At 35.3% G+C, this 19,296-nt stretch overlaps 2 protein-coding genes across 6 annotated transcripts in view; one reads left to right on the forward strand and one right to left on the reverse strand.

Moving 5' to 3' along the window:
* efr3bb (EFR3 homolog Bb) overlaps positions 1–14,797 on the forward strand; it is a 50,620-nt gene extending 35,823 nt beyond the window's left edge. For all 5 annotated transcript variants that reach the window (XM_079832084.1, XM_079832083.1, XM_079832085.1 and 2 more), the window contains 17 exons: positions 203–337; positions 2,585–2,663; positions 3,112–3,247; positions 4,691–4,849; positions 4,942–5,053; positions 5,349–5,400; positions 5,506–5,678; positions 6,738–6,813; positions 6,950–7,111; positions 8,058–8,189; positions 8,314–8,381; positions 8,762–8,889; positions 9,908–9,999; positions 11,155–11,203; positions 11,337–11,443; positions 11,569–11,618; positions 11,717–14,797. In XM_079832084.1, the coding sequence (XP_079688210.1) occupies positions 203–337; positions 2,585–2,663; positions 3,112–3,247; positions 4,691–4,849; positions 4,942–5,053; positions 5,349–5,400; positions 5,506–5,678; positions 6,738–6,813; positions 6,950–7,111; positions 8,058–8,189; positions 8,314–8,381; positions 8,762–8,889; positions 9,908–9,999; positions 11,155–11,203; positions 11,337–11,443; positions 11,569–11,618; positions 11,717–11,822 (1,816 nt within the window). In that variant the 3' untranslated portion in view covers positions 11,823–14,797. The remainder of the gene's footprint in view (positions 1–202; positions 338–2,584; positions 2,664–3,111; positions 3,248–4,690; positions 4,850–4,941; positions 5,054–5,348; positions 5,401–5,505; positions 5,679–6,737; positions 6,814–6,949; positions 7,112–8,057; positions 8,190–8,313; positions 8,382–8,761; positions 8,890–9,907; positions 10,000–11,154; positions 11,204–11,336; positions 11,444–11,568; positions 11,619–11,716) is intronic.
* A 1,603-nt stretch (positions 14,798–16,400) lies between these two features.
* pomcb (proopiomelanocortin b) lies at positions 16,401–19,099 on the reverse strand (the record flags this gene model as incomplete). Its single annotated transcript, XM_079832184.1, has 2 exons — positions 16,401–16,937; positions 18,980–19,099. The coding sequence occupies 2 exons, from the start codon at positions 19,097–19,099 to the stop codon at positions 16,401–16,403; spliced, it is 657 nt and encodes a 218-aa protein (XP_079688310.1).
* Positions 19,100–19,296: the final 197 nt, after the last annotated feature.

The raw sequence follows: 19,296 nt of genomic DNA on the forward strand, positions 1-19,296 counted from the left end.
ATAATAATCAGGTCATTTTATGCAAGCCTTAAAATTACAGTATCAAAACCAGACAATTAATTTTAACAGTCAGAGAAATGTCTAAATGATGAGGATTTTAATGCAAAAATCCTTGACTAACAAGAACCCAAGCTCTTTTTGAATTCTCATTTGAGAAGAGCTGAAAACTAAAAGCCTCCCTCTCTTTCTGTTTCCTCTGCAGTCGCTCTCTCTCCCCGCTGCAGGCCAGTGAGAAGGAGAAAGAAAACCCAGCCGAGCTGACAGAGCGCTGCTTTCGGGAACTGTTGGGCCGTGCTGCCTATGGCAACATCAAGAACGCAGTCACCCCTGTGCTTATGTAAGAGATCTGCCACATATCACGGCTGTCAGATTAGGTTACAAAAGGATGTGAATATCACTTTTTAAATTTATGCTGGTATAGACCATTTGTGAGCAGACGTCACAGTTATGTCATTTGCAGCTGCGTGTGCATTTGTGGTGGCAGAAAAACAGTGGTAACAAGTGGAGAAAAATGGGCAAAATCCACAGAATAAGAGAAAAAATGTCTTGTTGTGCCTTTGGATGTCAGAAACGGAATGCAAAAAAGATGGTTTTCATATTTACAGAAGTCATTGAAGACGCTCTGTGAAGCTAAACGCAGGCTTTTATGGTTGCAAGCCACAGACTGGACTGATGAAACCCGCGGTGATTAGTCTGCTATTAAAGCATTGGTTTAATGTTAACAATAGATCTACGTAATGTGTAGTTCAAAGGGGCATAATATCTTTACAGTTACAGCATGAAATGATTAAACCTCTAACGTTTTATATATAGGTAACCTTTAAACAGAACACTTTTTGGCCTATCTCACAATTATGACTTTTTTTTGCAATTGCGAGTTGATATCACAATTCTAAGGGGGAACAGGTCAGAATTAGGGAATATAAACCCGCAATTCTGAGGGGAAAAGACAGAGTATCGATTTTAACTTTTAATTTTTATTTAATTGTGAGATTGTGAGAAAGTCAAAATTGTGATAGATAAACTCGAAGTTACCTTTTTATTGTTTTATTACATGGCTTCCATATAGTGGTGCAGGTTTGACGTCACTTTGGAGGCCAACCGGCAGTTAGCATCGCACTGGTTCCCTTGATAAAAACCCAATAGGATTTTCCCATAGGCTTTTGGATCATCACAAAAAACAAGCTCTGATCAACAAAAGTTTATGATACTTGCACGTTTTGTCCATCAAGATAATTATCACAGATGAACACAACTTTTATGAATTTTGAAGCCTGAATGCAGTCGGCGGAAGTAAAAAGCTAAATGTAGGATGAACTGAAGGATGTAAATGTAGGATGTAAATGAACTAGTGTTGTCAAAAGTACCAACCGCCATACCTAGTCGGTACTGAAATTTAAAAAATGTGACGCTTTGAGCGCTGTTGAGCAGAATCATAAACACCTCTGACTGGCCATTGTGCTCACACGCTCATCAAATATGTCTGTGATTGGCTACAATGACCAGCACCAAAACATGTTGTAAATATACATCAATTATGCTTTTCACAGAGCGCTTGCACAGATACACACTGGAGCATTTGAATGCAGCCCTCTTATCAGCCTACCGGTCCGCTGGTCGACACCTACTTGTGCATTCAGATGCTCCTGCTCCCGCTTTCAAAACACTTTCAAACACATCCGTGTGTTTTCAAACGCTCCCGTGCATTGATCATTGTAGCAAATCACAGACACATCCGATGAGCACAATGGCCAATCAGAGGTGTTTATGATTCCAGCTCAATAGCACTCAAAGCGTCACATTTTTAAAATTTCAGTACCGACTTGGTATCGCAGGCGGAACTTTTGACAACACTAAAATGAACTACACCACAGTCCCACAAATTCAACGTCACCATCACTAAGCTTCCGACAACTCTTTCAATTTTTATCTCAAAACATTTTCCCAGAATGTTTGAGTTAGAATCGTTTATAAGAGCACAATTATAAGCCTAGTGAGGCTGTAAAAGCGGACTGAGTTTACCTGTTCAGCGTGATGACGTTTAATTTCCCAGACAGCCTCTTTAGTCACATTTAGCCACTTGTTAGCAACCGCCCTTTTCAAGACACATTACAGCTTCAAAAAGTGGGGTGATACTGATGTATTTTGTGTCGTAGAATAAAACGTGTCTTGAGCTTGTGTTCACCTCAAACCTTATTTCAGCCATTTAACCAAAACCCCATTCAAAAAAACGATTGACTTTGGGACGATGGAACCGGAAGTGCTAAAATGCAAACTTCCTTCAGCGCTTTGGCCTACAAAGTGATGTCATACCTGCACCACTCTATAGAGTGCTACTGCAGAACTGTCATTTTCTGCCATTAGTACTTTTTTCTGCCAAGATTTAGTACATTTGCTTTATAATCCTAGTCTCTTATTGTTGGCATATTGATTAATAGTAACTCAAGAATATTTAAAGCTCATCTCAGTTCTGGAGTATTTATAAATTCATAATTAATCTCACTGCGGGTGGAGTGAATCTCATTTTTCAGTCGCTCTTGGCTTCATTTCTCTAGCTCAAGCTCTCTCGGTTCTCTCACCGCAGGCATCTTGATAATCACTGTCTGTGGGAAGGCAAAACATTTGCAGTGCGCTGCTTTAAGATCATCATGTACTCCATTCAGGTGAGTTCAGTCCTGTTTTTAAATGAGACAAGAATCTAAACTTTAATAATAACAAACAATACATATAAGAAAAAAGGTGAACATTTATGTACATTATATTATATTATATTATATTATTAATTGTAGTGGAACAGAAATTACACTTTTAAGGTTAAGTAAAAATAATAAATTTTAATCTTGGGAATAAGAGATAAGAGAATCAAGAAATAACAAAAATTGGCATCACACACTCAATGTGACTAGTTTTATATAGTTTTACTTTATATTAATGTTATTTTTGCAGTTTTGTTATGATTATTATGATTATGATAGTAATGATTATTAGTGATGCAAAGATTATTCTTTTCAAATTATATATACTTCTATACATTACATTTATACATGTTTAATATAGATTTTTAACTTGGTCATTTAAATCTCTCTTCTCTGTCTCTTTCCATCCCTCCAGTCTCAGCATTCTCATCTTGTCATCCAGCAGCTCTTGGGGCATTTAGATGCCAACAGTAAGAGCTCAGCAACAGTGCGTGCTGGGATAGTGGAGGTCCTTCTGGAGGCGGCTGCCATTGCTTCCAGTGGCTCTGTTGGTGGGTTTGGATTTACAACGCCAGTTAATGTGAATCACGATCATAATTATACTAAACATTAAGTAGTGTAGCCAGTATAAAGCTCATTGCACAGGAACAGAATGGTGTCTTATAAAATCTTTATGTACAAGCTATAACACATATCACATATTTCATGCCTATGCTCAGTATCTGGGTCACTTTCCCCCAGACGTTAAGCTGCTCTTCTGGGAGAACAGAAGTGTGACATTGCATCTGACCCAATCTAGATTTCAGCCAATAATATAAATTTTATAGCCCGACTCTCCTCTCTGTCGTCAAGTAAGCGCTCACACATAATGTCCCGTGCGAAAGCCCTCTCACACTTCTTCTGGCAGCACTGCTGCTGACCTACGGGGGCGGCGCCACCTGCAGCTCTACAGTAACACTGATTCATTTCATCCGATTTATTTTTGTGAATCATGTCATTTTGGAGATTTAAATGATCTGGTAAAAAAAAAACCATTTGATTAATTTGCTTAATCACTCAGGTATTTATATATATGAGACAGTAATTTAAACTTTAATAAAGTTAATAAAAAATAATACATACAAGAAAAAAGGTGAACATTTATGTATAATTTATTTTCAGTAGATATGATATTAATTCTATTATATTAATTGTAGTGGAAATTACACTTTAAGGTTAAGTAAAATTATGATTTATAATTGTGTGTATATGTGTATGCGCGGGGGGGGGGGGTGCATAAATATTAACCAATATATATTGGTTAATATTTATGCCAAAATATTTTAATATTTATGCTTCAGGATTCTCATTTTGTGCATGTAATGTCCCGTGATAATACAATTAAGTAAATTATTAAATAAACGAGTAAATAAACAAGTAGGTAAATAAACAAGTAACAAGCAGACTTACTCATTTGCTTAACATTTCTGCAAATCATTTGCTGATGCAGGTACAAAAATACTTTTATATATATATATATATATATATATATATATATATATATATATATATATATATATATATATATATATATATATATATATATATATATATATATATATATATATATATATATATATATATATATGTGTATATGTATATGTATGTATGTATGTGTAGCCTATATAATATAATTTTATGTTTTATTATATTAAAAATTATACCTTTGCATCACTACCATCACCAAACAGAATAATTAGAAATTTTTGATAGCACTACGGAGTTATATTTAATATTTTTGCTGTTTGAAAACTATGTTCTTACCGCCCTGAAACTTATAATAACTTTGCATATTGTTTTGATTATTAAAAAGAGTGGGTTAAAAACAGCAATTTGTTCAAAAATTTGACACCAATTTCCAGTTGTACTGATGATTAGTCTGCACAGCTGCAGATGGCTCATGTTAAAAAAAGTGGCTGCATATATTATTAATGTGTGTGTGTTGCTTATTTTAGGCCCCACAGTGCTGGAGGTGTTCAACACACTACTCCGGCATCTGAGGCTCAGTGTGGACTATGAACTCACAGGATCCTACGACTGCACAAACATCGGCACCAAGATCATTAAGGAGCACGAAGAGAGACAGCTACAGGAAGCCGTCATCAGGACTATCGGTGTGTTTGTGAACATAATATGACAGACATTTTACTGTCGTCTTTAAGTTTCTTTATTTTTCATTACAATGATCTGTGTCTTTTGAAATCAGGCTCATTTGCAAACACATTACCCACGTATCAGCGCTCTGAAGTGATGCTCTTCATCATGGGAAAGATCCCCATTCCAGGCATGCATCTCACACTACCCTCTACAGGCTCAGGGTGAGCACTGCAGCTACTACATACTTTTTTTTACTAAGAAAGTCCCACAAATTAATATAATTAAACTTATTGTGGTAGATAAAAGCATGTATATGCATATATATATATAACTTTTTTTTCATACCATTGCGGTAAATTTGTGGTAATAGTTTTTTGGTTTTGTTTTTAAGTCTTTGCAAATCAAATCTCTAAAAACAACCAACTCAAACAGAATCACTGTTTTCTTTTAAAACTTAAATGTCTTTACTTTCCACATTTTCTGAGTTGAACTTAATTTCTTGTGTCTGTACTGCAGGGCTGAAGGCAACCGAATGATCCAAGTCATGCTGTTGAAGTCCTTGAGAGAGGTAAAGTCTACCAGCTTGATGGCTCGTGAAAGACAATGACAGCAAAGCAAAGATTTCATGCTGTAAAGATAACATTTCTCTCTTTATTTTTTTTCCACTGTTCAGGTCACATGTGGTTTTAAGACGACCAACATGTTGACAGCTCTGCCCAACTCCTTTCTGGACCCATTGCTGTCATTTGCTCTGCTAGAAGATGCAGAAATTCGGCTGCTGGTGCTGGAAATTCTGGTCAGCCTCATCGATCGCCATGACAACCTCCCCAAGTTCTCCACCATCAGGTTAGTGTATTTATTAGATTTAAGTCTAGGTGTTCTTATCATGGTTTACACACTACTGTATGTTTTTACAAGAAGTCTCTTATGCTCACCAAGGCTGCATTTATCTGATCAAAAATACAGTAAAACCAGTAATACTGTGAATTATTATTATTATTATTATTACAGTTTAAATAACTGTTTTCTATTTGAATAAAATTCATGCATTTTGAATTTTAAAATGCAATTTATTCCTGTGATAGCGAAGCTGAATTTGCAGCATCATTACAGTATATACAATATACATTATATATTGTGTGTGTATATATATATATATATATATATATATATATATATATATATATATATATATATATATATATATATATATATATATATATATATATATATATATATATATATATATATATATATATATATTACTTATATATTGTGTATACATATTACAATATTTATTTTAATCAGTATTCTTTGATAAATAGAAAGTTTAAAATAACAGCATAGAAAAATAAATCTATTACTACATTATAAATATCTTTACCATCACTTTTGATCACTTTAATGCATCCTTGCTGAATAAAAGTAATTTATAAAAATAAAAAAAATCTTACTGACCCCAATCTTTTGAATGGTAGTAATTCTGAAGAATCAGGGGACTCTAGTGGTCATCTTCAATCTGCTTACACTTTAAGAGAGCATGAAATCTAATTTGACCCTTTTTGTATATAATAAATGTCCTATTTATTGTGCACAGAGCACAGTTCATCAGTGCATATAATTGTAATTCATAAAATAAAATGTGTGTAACAAAGGGTAAATTAAACAATAATAACTTGCACTTTTCCCTGTCCATTGACAACCTATTGGATAAAATCAAGCCCCTTCCCACTGAATAATCCGTTTCAATAAAAAAAAAAAAGTCACATAACAGTTAAATGCATTAACTGGTTTTTCATTCAGGTGATTTGACAAACTTTCATCAACAGTATCTGAATTTTTTGTTTTACTGTGTCTTTACTAGTTTTTCTCTGGTTTTCAATGTGTCACTTTGTCCCCATGCAGTATCATCTCTGATATCTCTGTGCTTAAACTCAAAGTGGACAAGTGCTCACGTCAAGACAACCTCTTCATGAAGAAGGTACAGCATCCCTCTATCCATCACTCACCTTCCTGTTGTCATTATGATCTTTAGTCAGTGCTTCTCTTGGGTCTGCATCAGAGAATGTCCGAAGGGCTGATGTTGTGTGACTGTGTTTTGATATCTTTGTTTTTAGCATGCACAGCATCTGTACAGACACATCTACTTGTGCAGTAAGGAAGAGAGCAGCGTGCAGCCTCACTTTGAGAAGCTTTACTCACTCCTGGCCCTCATCAGCATGGAGCTGGCCAATGAAGAGGTGGTGGTGGACCTTATCCGTGTGGCGCTGGCTCTACAGGTGTGTTTACACTCCTAAAGCTACCAAATTTTGTGCTATGAATATGTTAGCTCCTACTGACAATTTAGAAGATGTATGCATTCAAAATTTACAGTCTCAAATCTCAGTCTAAAGTATTTGTCTAATTTTAACAATCCAACTAGGCAGCATTATAGGTTACCAAAATCCTTTACCCCACTCTCTGTGTGTCCCAATTTGCATACTTGTGCACTATTTGATGTCGTTTTGTTGTACTAATAGCGCGAGTAGTGTGTTCACACTGAAAATTTCATAGATATACAGCAGGGTCACAAAATCTGGCATTAGAAATTACTGAAATCCGTTACCCCTCTTCAATCTTAAATATGTGTCAAATTATTGAGATTTCAGGGTGAAATCGTTTTGAGTTGTTACACATCTGTAAGGTGTGTTCCTGTTGTTCCCCTACTGTACGGGCGTGAATTTGCGTTACCTTGTAAATGTGTCATCTCTCACTGTTCTGGCTGCCATACTTTTTTTTCATCTTTTGGAAAGTAATGGAAATTCAGTATTTGTTCTTTTCTTGTGCTGATGGCACAAATGGGAACACAGATAAACTATATTTGCAATGGTCTCCATTACCCTACTAAAGTTTACTTGAGAGTCCATCAAGCCACACATAAAAACAAAACATGCACAAGAAACAAAACTAAACTATTCATCTTTGTCAGCTCTTTTACAGAAATATCTCTGACATATCTTATGGCTTTTTATTTCGAGGCTAGGTCATTTTTTTATTTATTTGAGACTCAAACTGAAGTTTTTAAATTAGAAATTCAACATTCAACATTATCATCGTCTTTTTATGTGAGTTTTTGAATGTTCAAAATGTAGTTTTTTGTTTTGTTATGACCTACATGATTTAACAAGGAATTCATAAAGACTTTGGTTTTAGTGTTTCTTATCATCCTGTGTTACTTATGTCCAGGACTTGGCTCTGAGCATTGAGGAGGAGTTACCGGTGTATAACCGCTGTGCTGTTCATGCCCTGTCCTCTGCTTACCTCAATCTCATCAGTCAGCTCACCACCGTTCCAGCGTTCTGCCAGCACGTTCATGAGGTCAGTGCCATATATAGATGCTGAGCACAACCGCCAGCTCTGAAGTCACAAACAGTTTGTTTTTATCAGCTGTATGTATTGCATAACAATTTTATATTAATAAAATATATCAACCTTTTTGCAGGTGATTGAAATGAGACAAAAAGAAATTCCTTACCTGTTACCTGAGGATGTCTTCATTGAAAACCCAAAGTAAGACAAACTGTTTAATGTTTTATGTTATGTTCTATATTATTCAGTGAGGACGCATTTAATGAATCAAAGGTGACAGTAAAGACATTTATAAAAGATTTCTATTTTAAATAAATAAATGTATGTATTACAGTTTCCACTAATTAATATTAAGCAGCACAATTGTTTTCAACATTGATTAAAAAAAAAGGTTTCTTGAACAGCAAATCAGCATATTAGAATGAATTTTTAAAATATTTAAATAGGAAGTTATTTTAAATTGTAAAAATCTTTTACAATATTATTGTATTTTGGTAAAATAAATAGAAAGAAATGTATTTCATTATTTATAATTATAAATGTATAAGTTATGATTTCCTTGTCCTCCGCTGATTTCCCAGGATTCCGAAGACACTGGAGAAGCTGGAAGGAGAGGTGTTGTTCCAACAGGCCAAGATCACTGAGGTTCTTGGAGGAAGTGGCTACAACACTGAACGACTAGCTACATCTTATGTCCCACAGTTTACAGGTGCATAAAGGAGCCTTTTGTGCCACTTTTATAAATGTCTTATTGTGCACAAATTAGCATTGTGCACCAATCAAATCCCAATGAATAACCTGCTCTTCATTGTTTCCCGCTGAATATTCTTTTTCACTCAGAAACATATCACATGGCACACTCTACATGCACTGCAATTTTTTTAATTTTTATAAAGCATAAAGAAACAGAACAGTGAACGAAATTCTAGGTTTAATTCTAGTTATAATCCTTTTGGGACTATTTGCAAACAATATTTGCATCAATTTGCGTCAAATATATTATTAGTCCCGAGATTCTTCGCATTAGTGAATAAATACATAGATCTGCTGATGACATTCGAATTCCCTAGTGATCTGGTGGTAAAATGTTTGTAAACCGTGCCAAAGGTTCCGGGTTCTAATCCGCTCTCATATAGTGTTTTTTTTCTTCAAAGATGTTCATCAATGAGGGACACGTTTGTGTGCAATTTGTTTTGTGATTTCACCAATAGATTGATGCACTCGTCTGTGTGTGAAGACAAAAGAGAATGTAAACCCCGCCTACTTTGATTTGATTGGCAATCATTTTGACATTGACGAGCGCTGTTAGACCACTGAGGCAAACCAGACTAAAATGTAACTTTTAAACCTTTTTGTCATCCTAACAACAACATACAGAGGGTTACCAGCACCAAGTCCAAGCCTATTCATTTCCATCCCCAAAGTAATACCAAATTTAGCATTTTAATCAACAGAACAGTTTTTGTTAACCTTTTTACCATATGTCTTGGAGTATCGCAATAATACTGTATGGTGAGTTCAGTATCCTGATATGTATCGAATCGTGACATGAGGTTATCGTTACACCCCTAGTAGATAAGCAGCTACTCAGGCTATAACCAAAGCAAACAAGGCATTTGCATTGTAGATTAACTGATTAGCCCTAGTCTAAAGTTGTTTCTGCTTATTAGCCGAATGACAGATATTGATTGAGTAAACAGTTGATTAATTCCACCATCTTCCCTTAGATGAGGACCGGCTTGCAAAGAGAAAGAGTGTTGGAGAAACAATATCTCTCCAGGTGGAGGTAGAGTCCAGAAACAGTCCAGAGAAAGAAGAGGTAAATGAAAGCATTCAACCCTTACAGATACATTTGGCTCGTTTAAATTTTAATGAGGACATTTCAGGCACATTTATGAATTTATTAATTCTTTTACTGGTGACTTTTTTTTTATTGTGAGGACATTTTTAGAAATTTGGCATTTACAGATATAGCAAATCAAGCCAACACGTGTTTACCTAGTTACATTTAAGAAGACATACAAAAGATTTCTATTGTTTTTTCTATTGTGTTGGGCTTGGCTCCTTAGTTCCAGTGAAAGGAACTCTTAATGCTTCAGCATACCAAGACATTTTGGACAATTTCATGCTCTCAACTTTGTGGGAACAGTTTGGGGATGGCCCCTTTCTGTTCCAACATATATATATACATTTTATATATTTGTACCTTGTTCCTGAATTTATCACAATTAAATACAATAATCTAAATATACAAATATTACATATATAAATATACACTACCTGTCCAAAAAAACCTGTCTCTGTTTGAAAAATAATTTCAAATGCTTAAGAGTTGATGATTGAATCATTATTGCAGTGATTATTGTGTTTCTAACAGATCTTGACCAAACGTTGATACACCTCTTGATGGAAATAACATCACAACATTTATTTCCATCAAGGGTGTGCATCAATTGTTGGTCAAGATCTTGTATTTACAAGAGTCAATCTGTAAAATGTCTTCTCCAGCACATCCCAACGACTTTCAATGAATTTAAGGTCTGCCAATTCATGTGTGAAAATGATTCTTCATGCTCCCTCCCAACCATTCTTTCACAATGTGAGCCTGATGAATCTTGTCATCCTGGAATATGACCATGATGTGTCTTCCTACATGGTTGTTTAAGAAATGAAAAGCTACACGCTCCATCAATTAGGGTTAGAAGAACCAAACCAAACATATAACATGCTAGAAACATAATAATCACTGCAATAATGATCCAATCATAGACGCTTAAGCATTTGCCAATCTAAATCCAAACCGCAACCTTTTTTTGGCCGGACAGTGTATATACTAATATATATTTTTATTAAATATTTATCATTCTAATGCATATTTCATTTTAAAATTAAATAACTCAAATAGAAGGTTTTATCAGATATGGCTGACTTCCAGGGACAGTATAATTCTGATGTACGTTTTCTTTTCCTACAGAGAACACCAGCTGAAGAAATCACGTTTGAAACACTGAAAAACGCCATCGGTGGGTTGTTTTAATGAGAATTGAACTTTCTCTAAATTGTCTCTGCAGACATTTCCAGAACTTGCATGATGTAATCGTTTGTATCATTATTGCTTTGTTAACTTTGTTAAGTGTGTTTGTGTGTATTCTCCAGTGGACAGCGTAGGCGTGGAGGAACAGGAGAAGGAACGCAGGAGACAGGTGGTTGAGAAGTTCCAGAAGGCCCCCTTCGAGGAAATAGCTGCCCACTGTGGTGCCAGAGTGAGTTAACTCGTAGTGCTTTTCCCTTTATTTCATGAAAATGTATTCCACTGTTGTCTTCTCTCACACTGATCAGCTCAATATTGTAATTTAGGACTAATACTTTTTCTTCTGTTTCCTCCCAGGCTTCAATGCTGCAGAGTAAACTTAATCAAATCTTTGAAATCACAATCAGGTAGGCTGCAGCACGGCTCATTTCAAACATCAGCCGCCTCTGGTAAAGATGTTTGCCGTGATAAATCGTCTTATCTTTTCACTCTTTCTTGCTTACAGGCCTCCTCCCAGTCCATCTGGAACCATCACATCAAGTTACGGCCAAACCCAGAGTCGCTCTGTCCCCGTTTATGAGATGAAGTTCCCGGACTTGTGCGTTTACTAGTGCAGCTCAACTCAGGATTCAGGAACCTTCAGTAGCAGCCAGAGGTGCAGAGAGCTGGAGGGTTTTAACTATTAAATTATATTTTGAAGTTTTTAATGCAGGAAAACTACGAAGTCACCCCCTCCTCCATCTTAAACCTCATTGCTGTATTCCCCCACCTATGCTCTTTCTGTAGACAGTAACTGTTGGAAGAATTTTTAACATTTGGGTTCAGTTACACTGAGTTTTCCCTATGTACAAATATGTCCCGCTTATTCTTGATTATTCTGCTCCTCCATAATAAAATCAGCTCACATAGATATGTATTTGGGCAAGTATTGCAGCAAAATTCCAATTCAACTGCGGCTCAAAACCTAAGAACATCTCCAGGTTATATTTCACCCCTAAGAAATAATAAATTATATTTCAAATAAAGAAAATTTATTTTAGGACCTTTAAGATTTATTTTGCATTATGACATTATTTTTATGACAATTAAGCACATAATTCTTATACTGTCTTTGATTATGCATATTGCAGTGCTGATTTCAATTACAAAAAAACTCATTATTAGAATATTGTGACTTTGAGGGAAATATTTTTTAATTGTAATAAAAATGTCATGATGCAAAAAAAATCATAGGCTTTGTTTTCTTATACATTTTTTTATTATTATTGTAGAATAAATTGTGACCACATGTTGTTCACATGCCTTTTAAAGTAGAGTTTCATAGAAAAAAGGGGAAATGTCATCTCATGATAAATGGTGACAAAAAAAAAAAAAAAAATGTTTTATGTTCCAAGAGTTGAAATGCTATTAGTATCGGTGAAGCTCATTCATTGCACAAAACATCTCTCAAATGATTTTTACTTGTTGGTGCTAATTTTGTTTCCTAGTAGATTGAAAATGTAGTGAATTAACTTTTTATTGTTTTCTTTAAAGATTGGTAGCTTATGTTTATCACACAGTGTTCTGCAGTCTGTGTAGATATCTGGACTTCTGATCACTGGAGGTGACGTCTTGTGTGTTAAACACAGTTGTTACTAAGTGGTGTTGAGCTCCGGTGCTCAAGGAACTATTTAATTAACACTTTTTTCTATTTATCTAACCGGACTCATTTGCTTAGCATCTGAAACCTGCTGTGTTGTGCTTATTTTGGAGTGCTTCTGCACAGTCTTGTGGCGTCGGAGAATTTTTTCAAATTATTTTTCTTTTGTAAACATAAGCATAATTTTTACTGTGTATATAAAGTTGCGTAGAAGATCTATGAATATATGTAAATAGCTGTTTATTAGTTTTCGAATGTTCTGGTTTAGTCCTGGTTAGGTCATTGTCTGAATGAGAGAGTGTATTTCCTCAGTATGAAGTCAGTATGTGACACCTTCATTTTAAGAGTTTGCAAGACTCATAGATCTGTTTTTGCGATTGACTGTTAGCTCCAGGGCTCAGAGGCAAATGAAGGAAAAACAGGAGCGGCAGCATTGCCATACATCAAACTCCTGGTCAAGCTTTGTGTCTTTTGAATCACATAAAGCTTTGCAAATACGCCAGATCATGGTGAGACATGACCGTTATTTCGGTGTTTCAGTGCTGATCTGAGTATTTTAAGGATAATATACAGCCGGGGTTTATTTAGCTATTGTGACTGTCTGACTGTATATTATCCTGCTTATTACTTGCTGCTAATTACCAAATAAATACATATATGATATGAAATATTCATTTTGAGTATTAGCTTGTAGATGTGCTAAGGGAAAAAAGTCCTTTATAACATAGAAAACAGACTAGCAACAAGACAATGCAACAATATTAGGATATTAATATATTATTTTTAATCTGAAATCCAAGATGTGTTTTTATGGACTAGTTAGCTAACATGTTTGTCTACAATGTAACAAGTCTTCCTCTATTTTAAGTTCTCTCTCATCCAGCTCTGTGTTTCTTACCAGTTCTTCCAAGAAATGTTTTTCTTTCTTCTAGCCACCTATCAAAAATTTGTTTGGTAACAGTTGGCATTGAGCTAAACTAGTGTTGGTCAAAAAGCGAGCACATGGAATGATACGAAAAACATGCTGTGGTCAGATTCACAGTTTAGAACAACAGGATTTTATCACCAATAACAAGCAAGTATTTTAGAGGCTGTATAATAAATTCTATATTTTTATCATTTGATGAAAAACTTTAAACCTGTAGGTGTGGAAGCTTCCATTTTCCTCTTTGTCTTTCGAATTGTTCATGTTCAGCTAGCAGACATTTATGTGCTGTCTGCATATTTTAGTCCCATTATGTGTAAGGACTATTTTTTTGTATGGCTGTGGATTTTTATAGTGCCATAAACTGAAGTGCTGTGCTTTTTCTAGAGGATTCTCTCAGCATGCTGTTATTTACGTCATCAAGTGTAAGTGTTACTTTTTATGTTTTTAAGAGCAGATAACATGAGGCCAAGTATCAAAACCGATTAAATCATTTTTGCCATTAATTCATTATTCACTTATATTACAAAGACAGAGCAGTAGATAAAAAGTAAAAGCTATGATTCCTGTAGTCAGTAGTGTTTTTACCCCAGAAGTAGACCACTTAGTGTATGAGTATGTATTTGCTATATGAGTATTCCCTTGAAACGAGTCTGAAGTGTAGCTCTTGCCCCAATTATATCACTGTAAACGCTCAGTAGTTCTGTAAATACATCTCACATACATTTCTGTCTGTGAGAATGTTAATTTCTGGGCTGTGACATGTCAAATTTAGTCATTTATTATAATGTCTCTGCAATTTAAGTGTCATTTCTGGTGTAACTGGAGTCTTGGATTGGAGAGTGTATCATTGATGAAATATCAGTCACAATGTCTGTTTCTTTTTCTAATGAATGAAAGTTTTGCCAATGATTTGTTTGTGGTTAAACTGCAAATAGACAATAAAACATTTTCGATAGAATGCAGTGTGCACATTTGAAATGTTTTCCATGAAACTCAAAATAAACTCAAAAAGTTATTTCAAACTGACTGATATATAGTTATTTTAGGCTGTTTTTAACATCTGAAGTTAGGGGTGCTGCAACTTTGGAAACTTACCTGACTAGAGAAAACAAAAGAAAAAAGGCTGTTGTCTTCCCTTTTGCCAAATAGGTACAGCTGAAGTCAGAATTATTAGCCCCCTTGGTAAATATAATCAAAGATGGGTGTAAAAATAAATCTGCATTGTTTATCCTTTTGATCTTTTATTCCAAAAATTCGCAAAAATCGAACCTCTCATTGAAATCACATTATGAAATAATGTTGGACACAATTATTGGCACCACTAGAATTTTTTATGAGTAAAATATCTCTGAAGTATATTCCTATTAATGAAAAAAATATATTTTTTTTAGCACACCTGGGTGACTAGGAACATGAAATTGTTCAGCTATGACTTCTTGTTCCACAGGAAGATAAATATGAGGAAACCTACACAAAGGCCAAATTCATCCATCACAATTAGTAAAACCCAATAATATATAGTTCTGATGTGCAGCTTCACAATAGAAAGTGGCTGTAAGATTATTGAAGCATAAGGTTATAGGCATTACAGGAGACGACTCAGAGCTGTCCTCTTGGCAAAAGGAGGTTGAAAAAGTATTGAATAAAAAGGTGCTAATAATTATGTCCGTCTTTTGTAGAAAACATTTATTTCATAAAAAGATTTTCCCCACATTTTCAATTCTTTTACTTCAATGAAAGGTTAGATTATGTGAACTGTCTTTGTAAAAATAAATCTGCATTGTTAATCCTTTTGATCTTTTACTGTCATCTTTGTTCATATATACTAAGGGGGCCAATAATTCTGACCACAACTGTAGGAAAATTTCAACACCCACAATGCACTGGGCACTCTCACCAGTCTATGCTTACCTGTCAAATACCACCTTGCTTTAGCAGGAAATACTTCTTTGCAAACTTTAAAGGGTTAGTTCTCTCAAAAATTAAAATTCTGTCATTAATTACTCACCCTCATATCGTTCCAAACCTACCAGACATTCGCTCATCTTCAGAATTGATATATCTATATATATATATATATATATATATATATATATATATATATATATATATATATATATATATATATATATATATATATATATATATATATATATATATAATTTCCAGATATGAGCACTAATGAACGCTGAAGCTATGTGAAACACAAATAAACTGGAGCTCCAAGGATATTAACCAAAGAAACATTCACAGCTGGCAACATTGCAAATTAATTTTAATGTTGTTAATGTACAGTATATTACAGTAAAACTAAGTCAGACAGATAACTAGCATTTCTGAATATCCTTTCTTTTTAAATCTCAGAGATGATCAGTACAGTGCTGTCTAAATGACCTGTAAATGTCAAGTAATGAGCTTTCATATTCATGTGAAATACCCTGACTTAAATAACTAAGTGATTCGGCTAGTCAGTTTTTCTTTATTTTTTCCACAGGACGCTAACCTTTCATGCCCTGTAATTTTGGTTCAGAGGAAGCTTTTTTATTTATTTAATCAAGGTAGGTTAAGGGACACATTTAAATGTTTTGACGCCAAATATTCTGTCCGTTCTTCTCTCCTCCCTTAATCTCTGAACGGCTGTCCGTCTTTAACAATGATGTTTCTTATGAGTGTGAGCAGTGGCTTGTTGGATTGATCTGCAAAGGCCCTCATGGATCCTCCATATCGTTTGTCAGGTGGTGCGTTCCAGCGGAAATGGGTCATGCGATACTTCCCGTTGTTCTTTACATTGTTCCTGTTTTGAACATGGAGCGTGCCACCCTGCCCTCGCTCCACCCGGACGCTTTCCGCCAACTCCTCTGGTTCCACCAGCTCCTCCTCCAGAGGGCCGCTAGTAAAGACTTTGATGGGTCGACGCTTGCGGCCCATGGGTTTGCCCCAGCGGAAGTGCTCCATGGAGTAAGACCTCCTCTCGTCATTGTGGGGGATTTCTCCAGTGGGACCTTGAAGCTCGATAGAGTCAGGAGACAGAGCAGATAAGAGCAAGCCCAAACTGAAATTCTCTTCCTCGACCTCTTCTTCACGGTTCAGCTGTTCAGATGAAGACACTTTTCCGTAATTGGAGGATTCTTGCGCAGATCTGCACTGCCTGATACACTGCTGCACAGTCAGGACAGAGTAGTGGAGATGGAAACGCTTTTGTTAGCATTTATAGTACAAAGTTTAACAGATTATAGTTTATGTGCATTCAAATAGTTTATTTAAAATCATCTTGTATGAACTCATATAATTGGGTGAATGTCATAAAACTAGTTAAGAATATTTTGGAAAGAAAATATTAGAATATAAAAAAATAAAGTATGTCTCATTACCCTAAAGTTCATGGTTTTCTTTATGCAAATATGCATATAATATAATTTATTTTATGATAATTTATTCTTTGTTTTGTGAAATTGACACAAGAAAATGACTGAAAAATTGAAAAAATAAATAAATATAAAAAATGTAATCATTCAAACGAGCCATTTTGCCATGCCTAATTCTGAAACTCATATGTAGATGTCTTCAGGCCAGGACTCTTATCAAACGTGATGTTTGGGGCAGGTCGGACATTGTATGCCTGACTTTGTCAGGCCGCCATGGACAAGCCCTTCAGGGAAAACTCAAGATCTTCACAATTTAACATCACCAAGGCCTTAAGGTTAGACTGACCAAATATGATGTTGTTCTGGTTAAATCTCAATGACGAGTTAATCACAATGTAAAACCAGGCCTTTCTGGTCAGGACTCTTATCAAACATGTGAAGTTTGTCAAGATTTTCGCAAATAAACATCGCTAAGGCCTTTAGATTAGATTTTGATCAGATTAAATCTCTAGGAGGAGTTCGTTAAAGGGGTGGTTGCATGCGATTTCACTTTTTTAACTATAGTTAGTGTGTAATGTTGCTGCTTGAGCATAAACAGTATCTGCAAAGTTACAGCGCTGAAAGTTCAATGCAAACAGAGATTTTGTCTTTTAAAGTTATGGCACTTTATTGCCTACAAAAACGGCCGGTTTGGACTACAACAAGCTTCTTCCCGGGTTGGTGACATCATAAACCCTTGTTATTAACATAAACACTGCCCCCGCGAACACGCAACAAAGTGGGCGAGGCCACGCCACAGTCATTACGAAAGCGAGAGAGCTGTTGCAGAACTACAAACTACATTTGGCCATCTGACCAATCTAAGACCATTGCGTTTTTCGGAATGATGGGCTTCATAGAAGCAGGAAGCAAACGAGCCGTTCAAAGGACAGGGGAGACAGTGGTGTGGAATAAAGGTAAAATATAAGAAAAATAAACTAGTAAAAAAAGAAGTATTAAGACATGTTATACCCATAAACACAACCAACCCTAGAAAAAAACCACGGAACCACCCCTTTAAAGTACAACGTCTAAAATTCTAAATATCTCACTTCCTGTTGGGTTTTCAGATTTTTTTTGTAGGTATTGGGCTGTTAAATGTGTGTACCGAATTTCATACTCATACATGAAATGTAGTGTAAACGGCGCCTAATTTAAATTTTGTAGGTGGCGCTATCGAGCCATTTTGCCACGCCTAATTCTGAAACCCATATCAGATGTAAATTTTTACCACTTTTGACGCTTTATATGGCTGAAAATGAATACAAAACATACTAATTGTGTATTTTAATATAAAATTTTGAAATGTCTTCGCTGTCACTGTGATCAATTTAATGCATCTTTGCTGAAAAAGTCTTTCTATTCATCACACGGGTCAGCCTTCGCTTCCCACGTGCATCAATGAGCCTTGACCCTGCCGCCGGTTCACCACTGTGAACAAAAAATCTTTCTATTCATCAAAAGAAAACAACTTGTATTCATCAAAAATTCCTTTAAAAATGTACTGATTTCAACACTGAAAATAATCAGAAATGTTTCTTAAGCAGCAAATCAGAATGATTTCTGAAGGATCATGTGACCCTGAAGACTCGAGTAATGATGCTGAAAATTTTACATCACAGGAATAAATTCCATTCTAAAATATATTCAAATAAAAACAGTTATTTCACAATGTTACAGTTTTACTGTATTTTCAATCAAAGCAGCCTTGGTGAGCATAAGTTTCAAAAACTGCCCAAACAGTGAGTGTCTATCTTTAAAGTCATGTTATTAATGTCTTTAAATGACGCATCTTACCAATTTTTGCTCATTAGATTTAAAGCCCATGCAGTCTATCAAATCCAAGCAGCGGCCATCTACATATGGGCTGTGAAAACACAAGACTGCTGCAGCCAAAAGCCAGGAAGGACAGGGCATCTGAAAACAAGGAGCAAGACAAGATCTCATCAGTGCTTCCATCCCTCAGGTATCATTTGCATGTTTCAGAATGGAAAGCTGAAAAGAAAACGGCTGATAATGAGAGGGATATATATATATATAAAGTCAAGGACGAGTTTCATTGCTCAGGTATTTTACTTGAATAGCCTTTGATTTGATTGAGCTGAATGGATCAC

Source organism: Gobio gobio (assembly GCF_949357685.1).
Source record: "Gobio gobio genome assembly, chromosome: 12".
NCBI classification, from domain to species: domain Eukaryota; kingdom Metazoa; phylum Chordata; class Actinopteri; order Cypriniformes; family Gobionidae; genus Gobio; species Gobio gobio.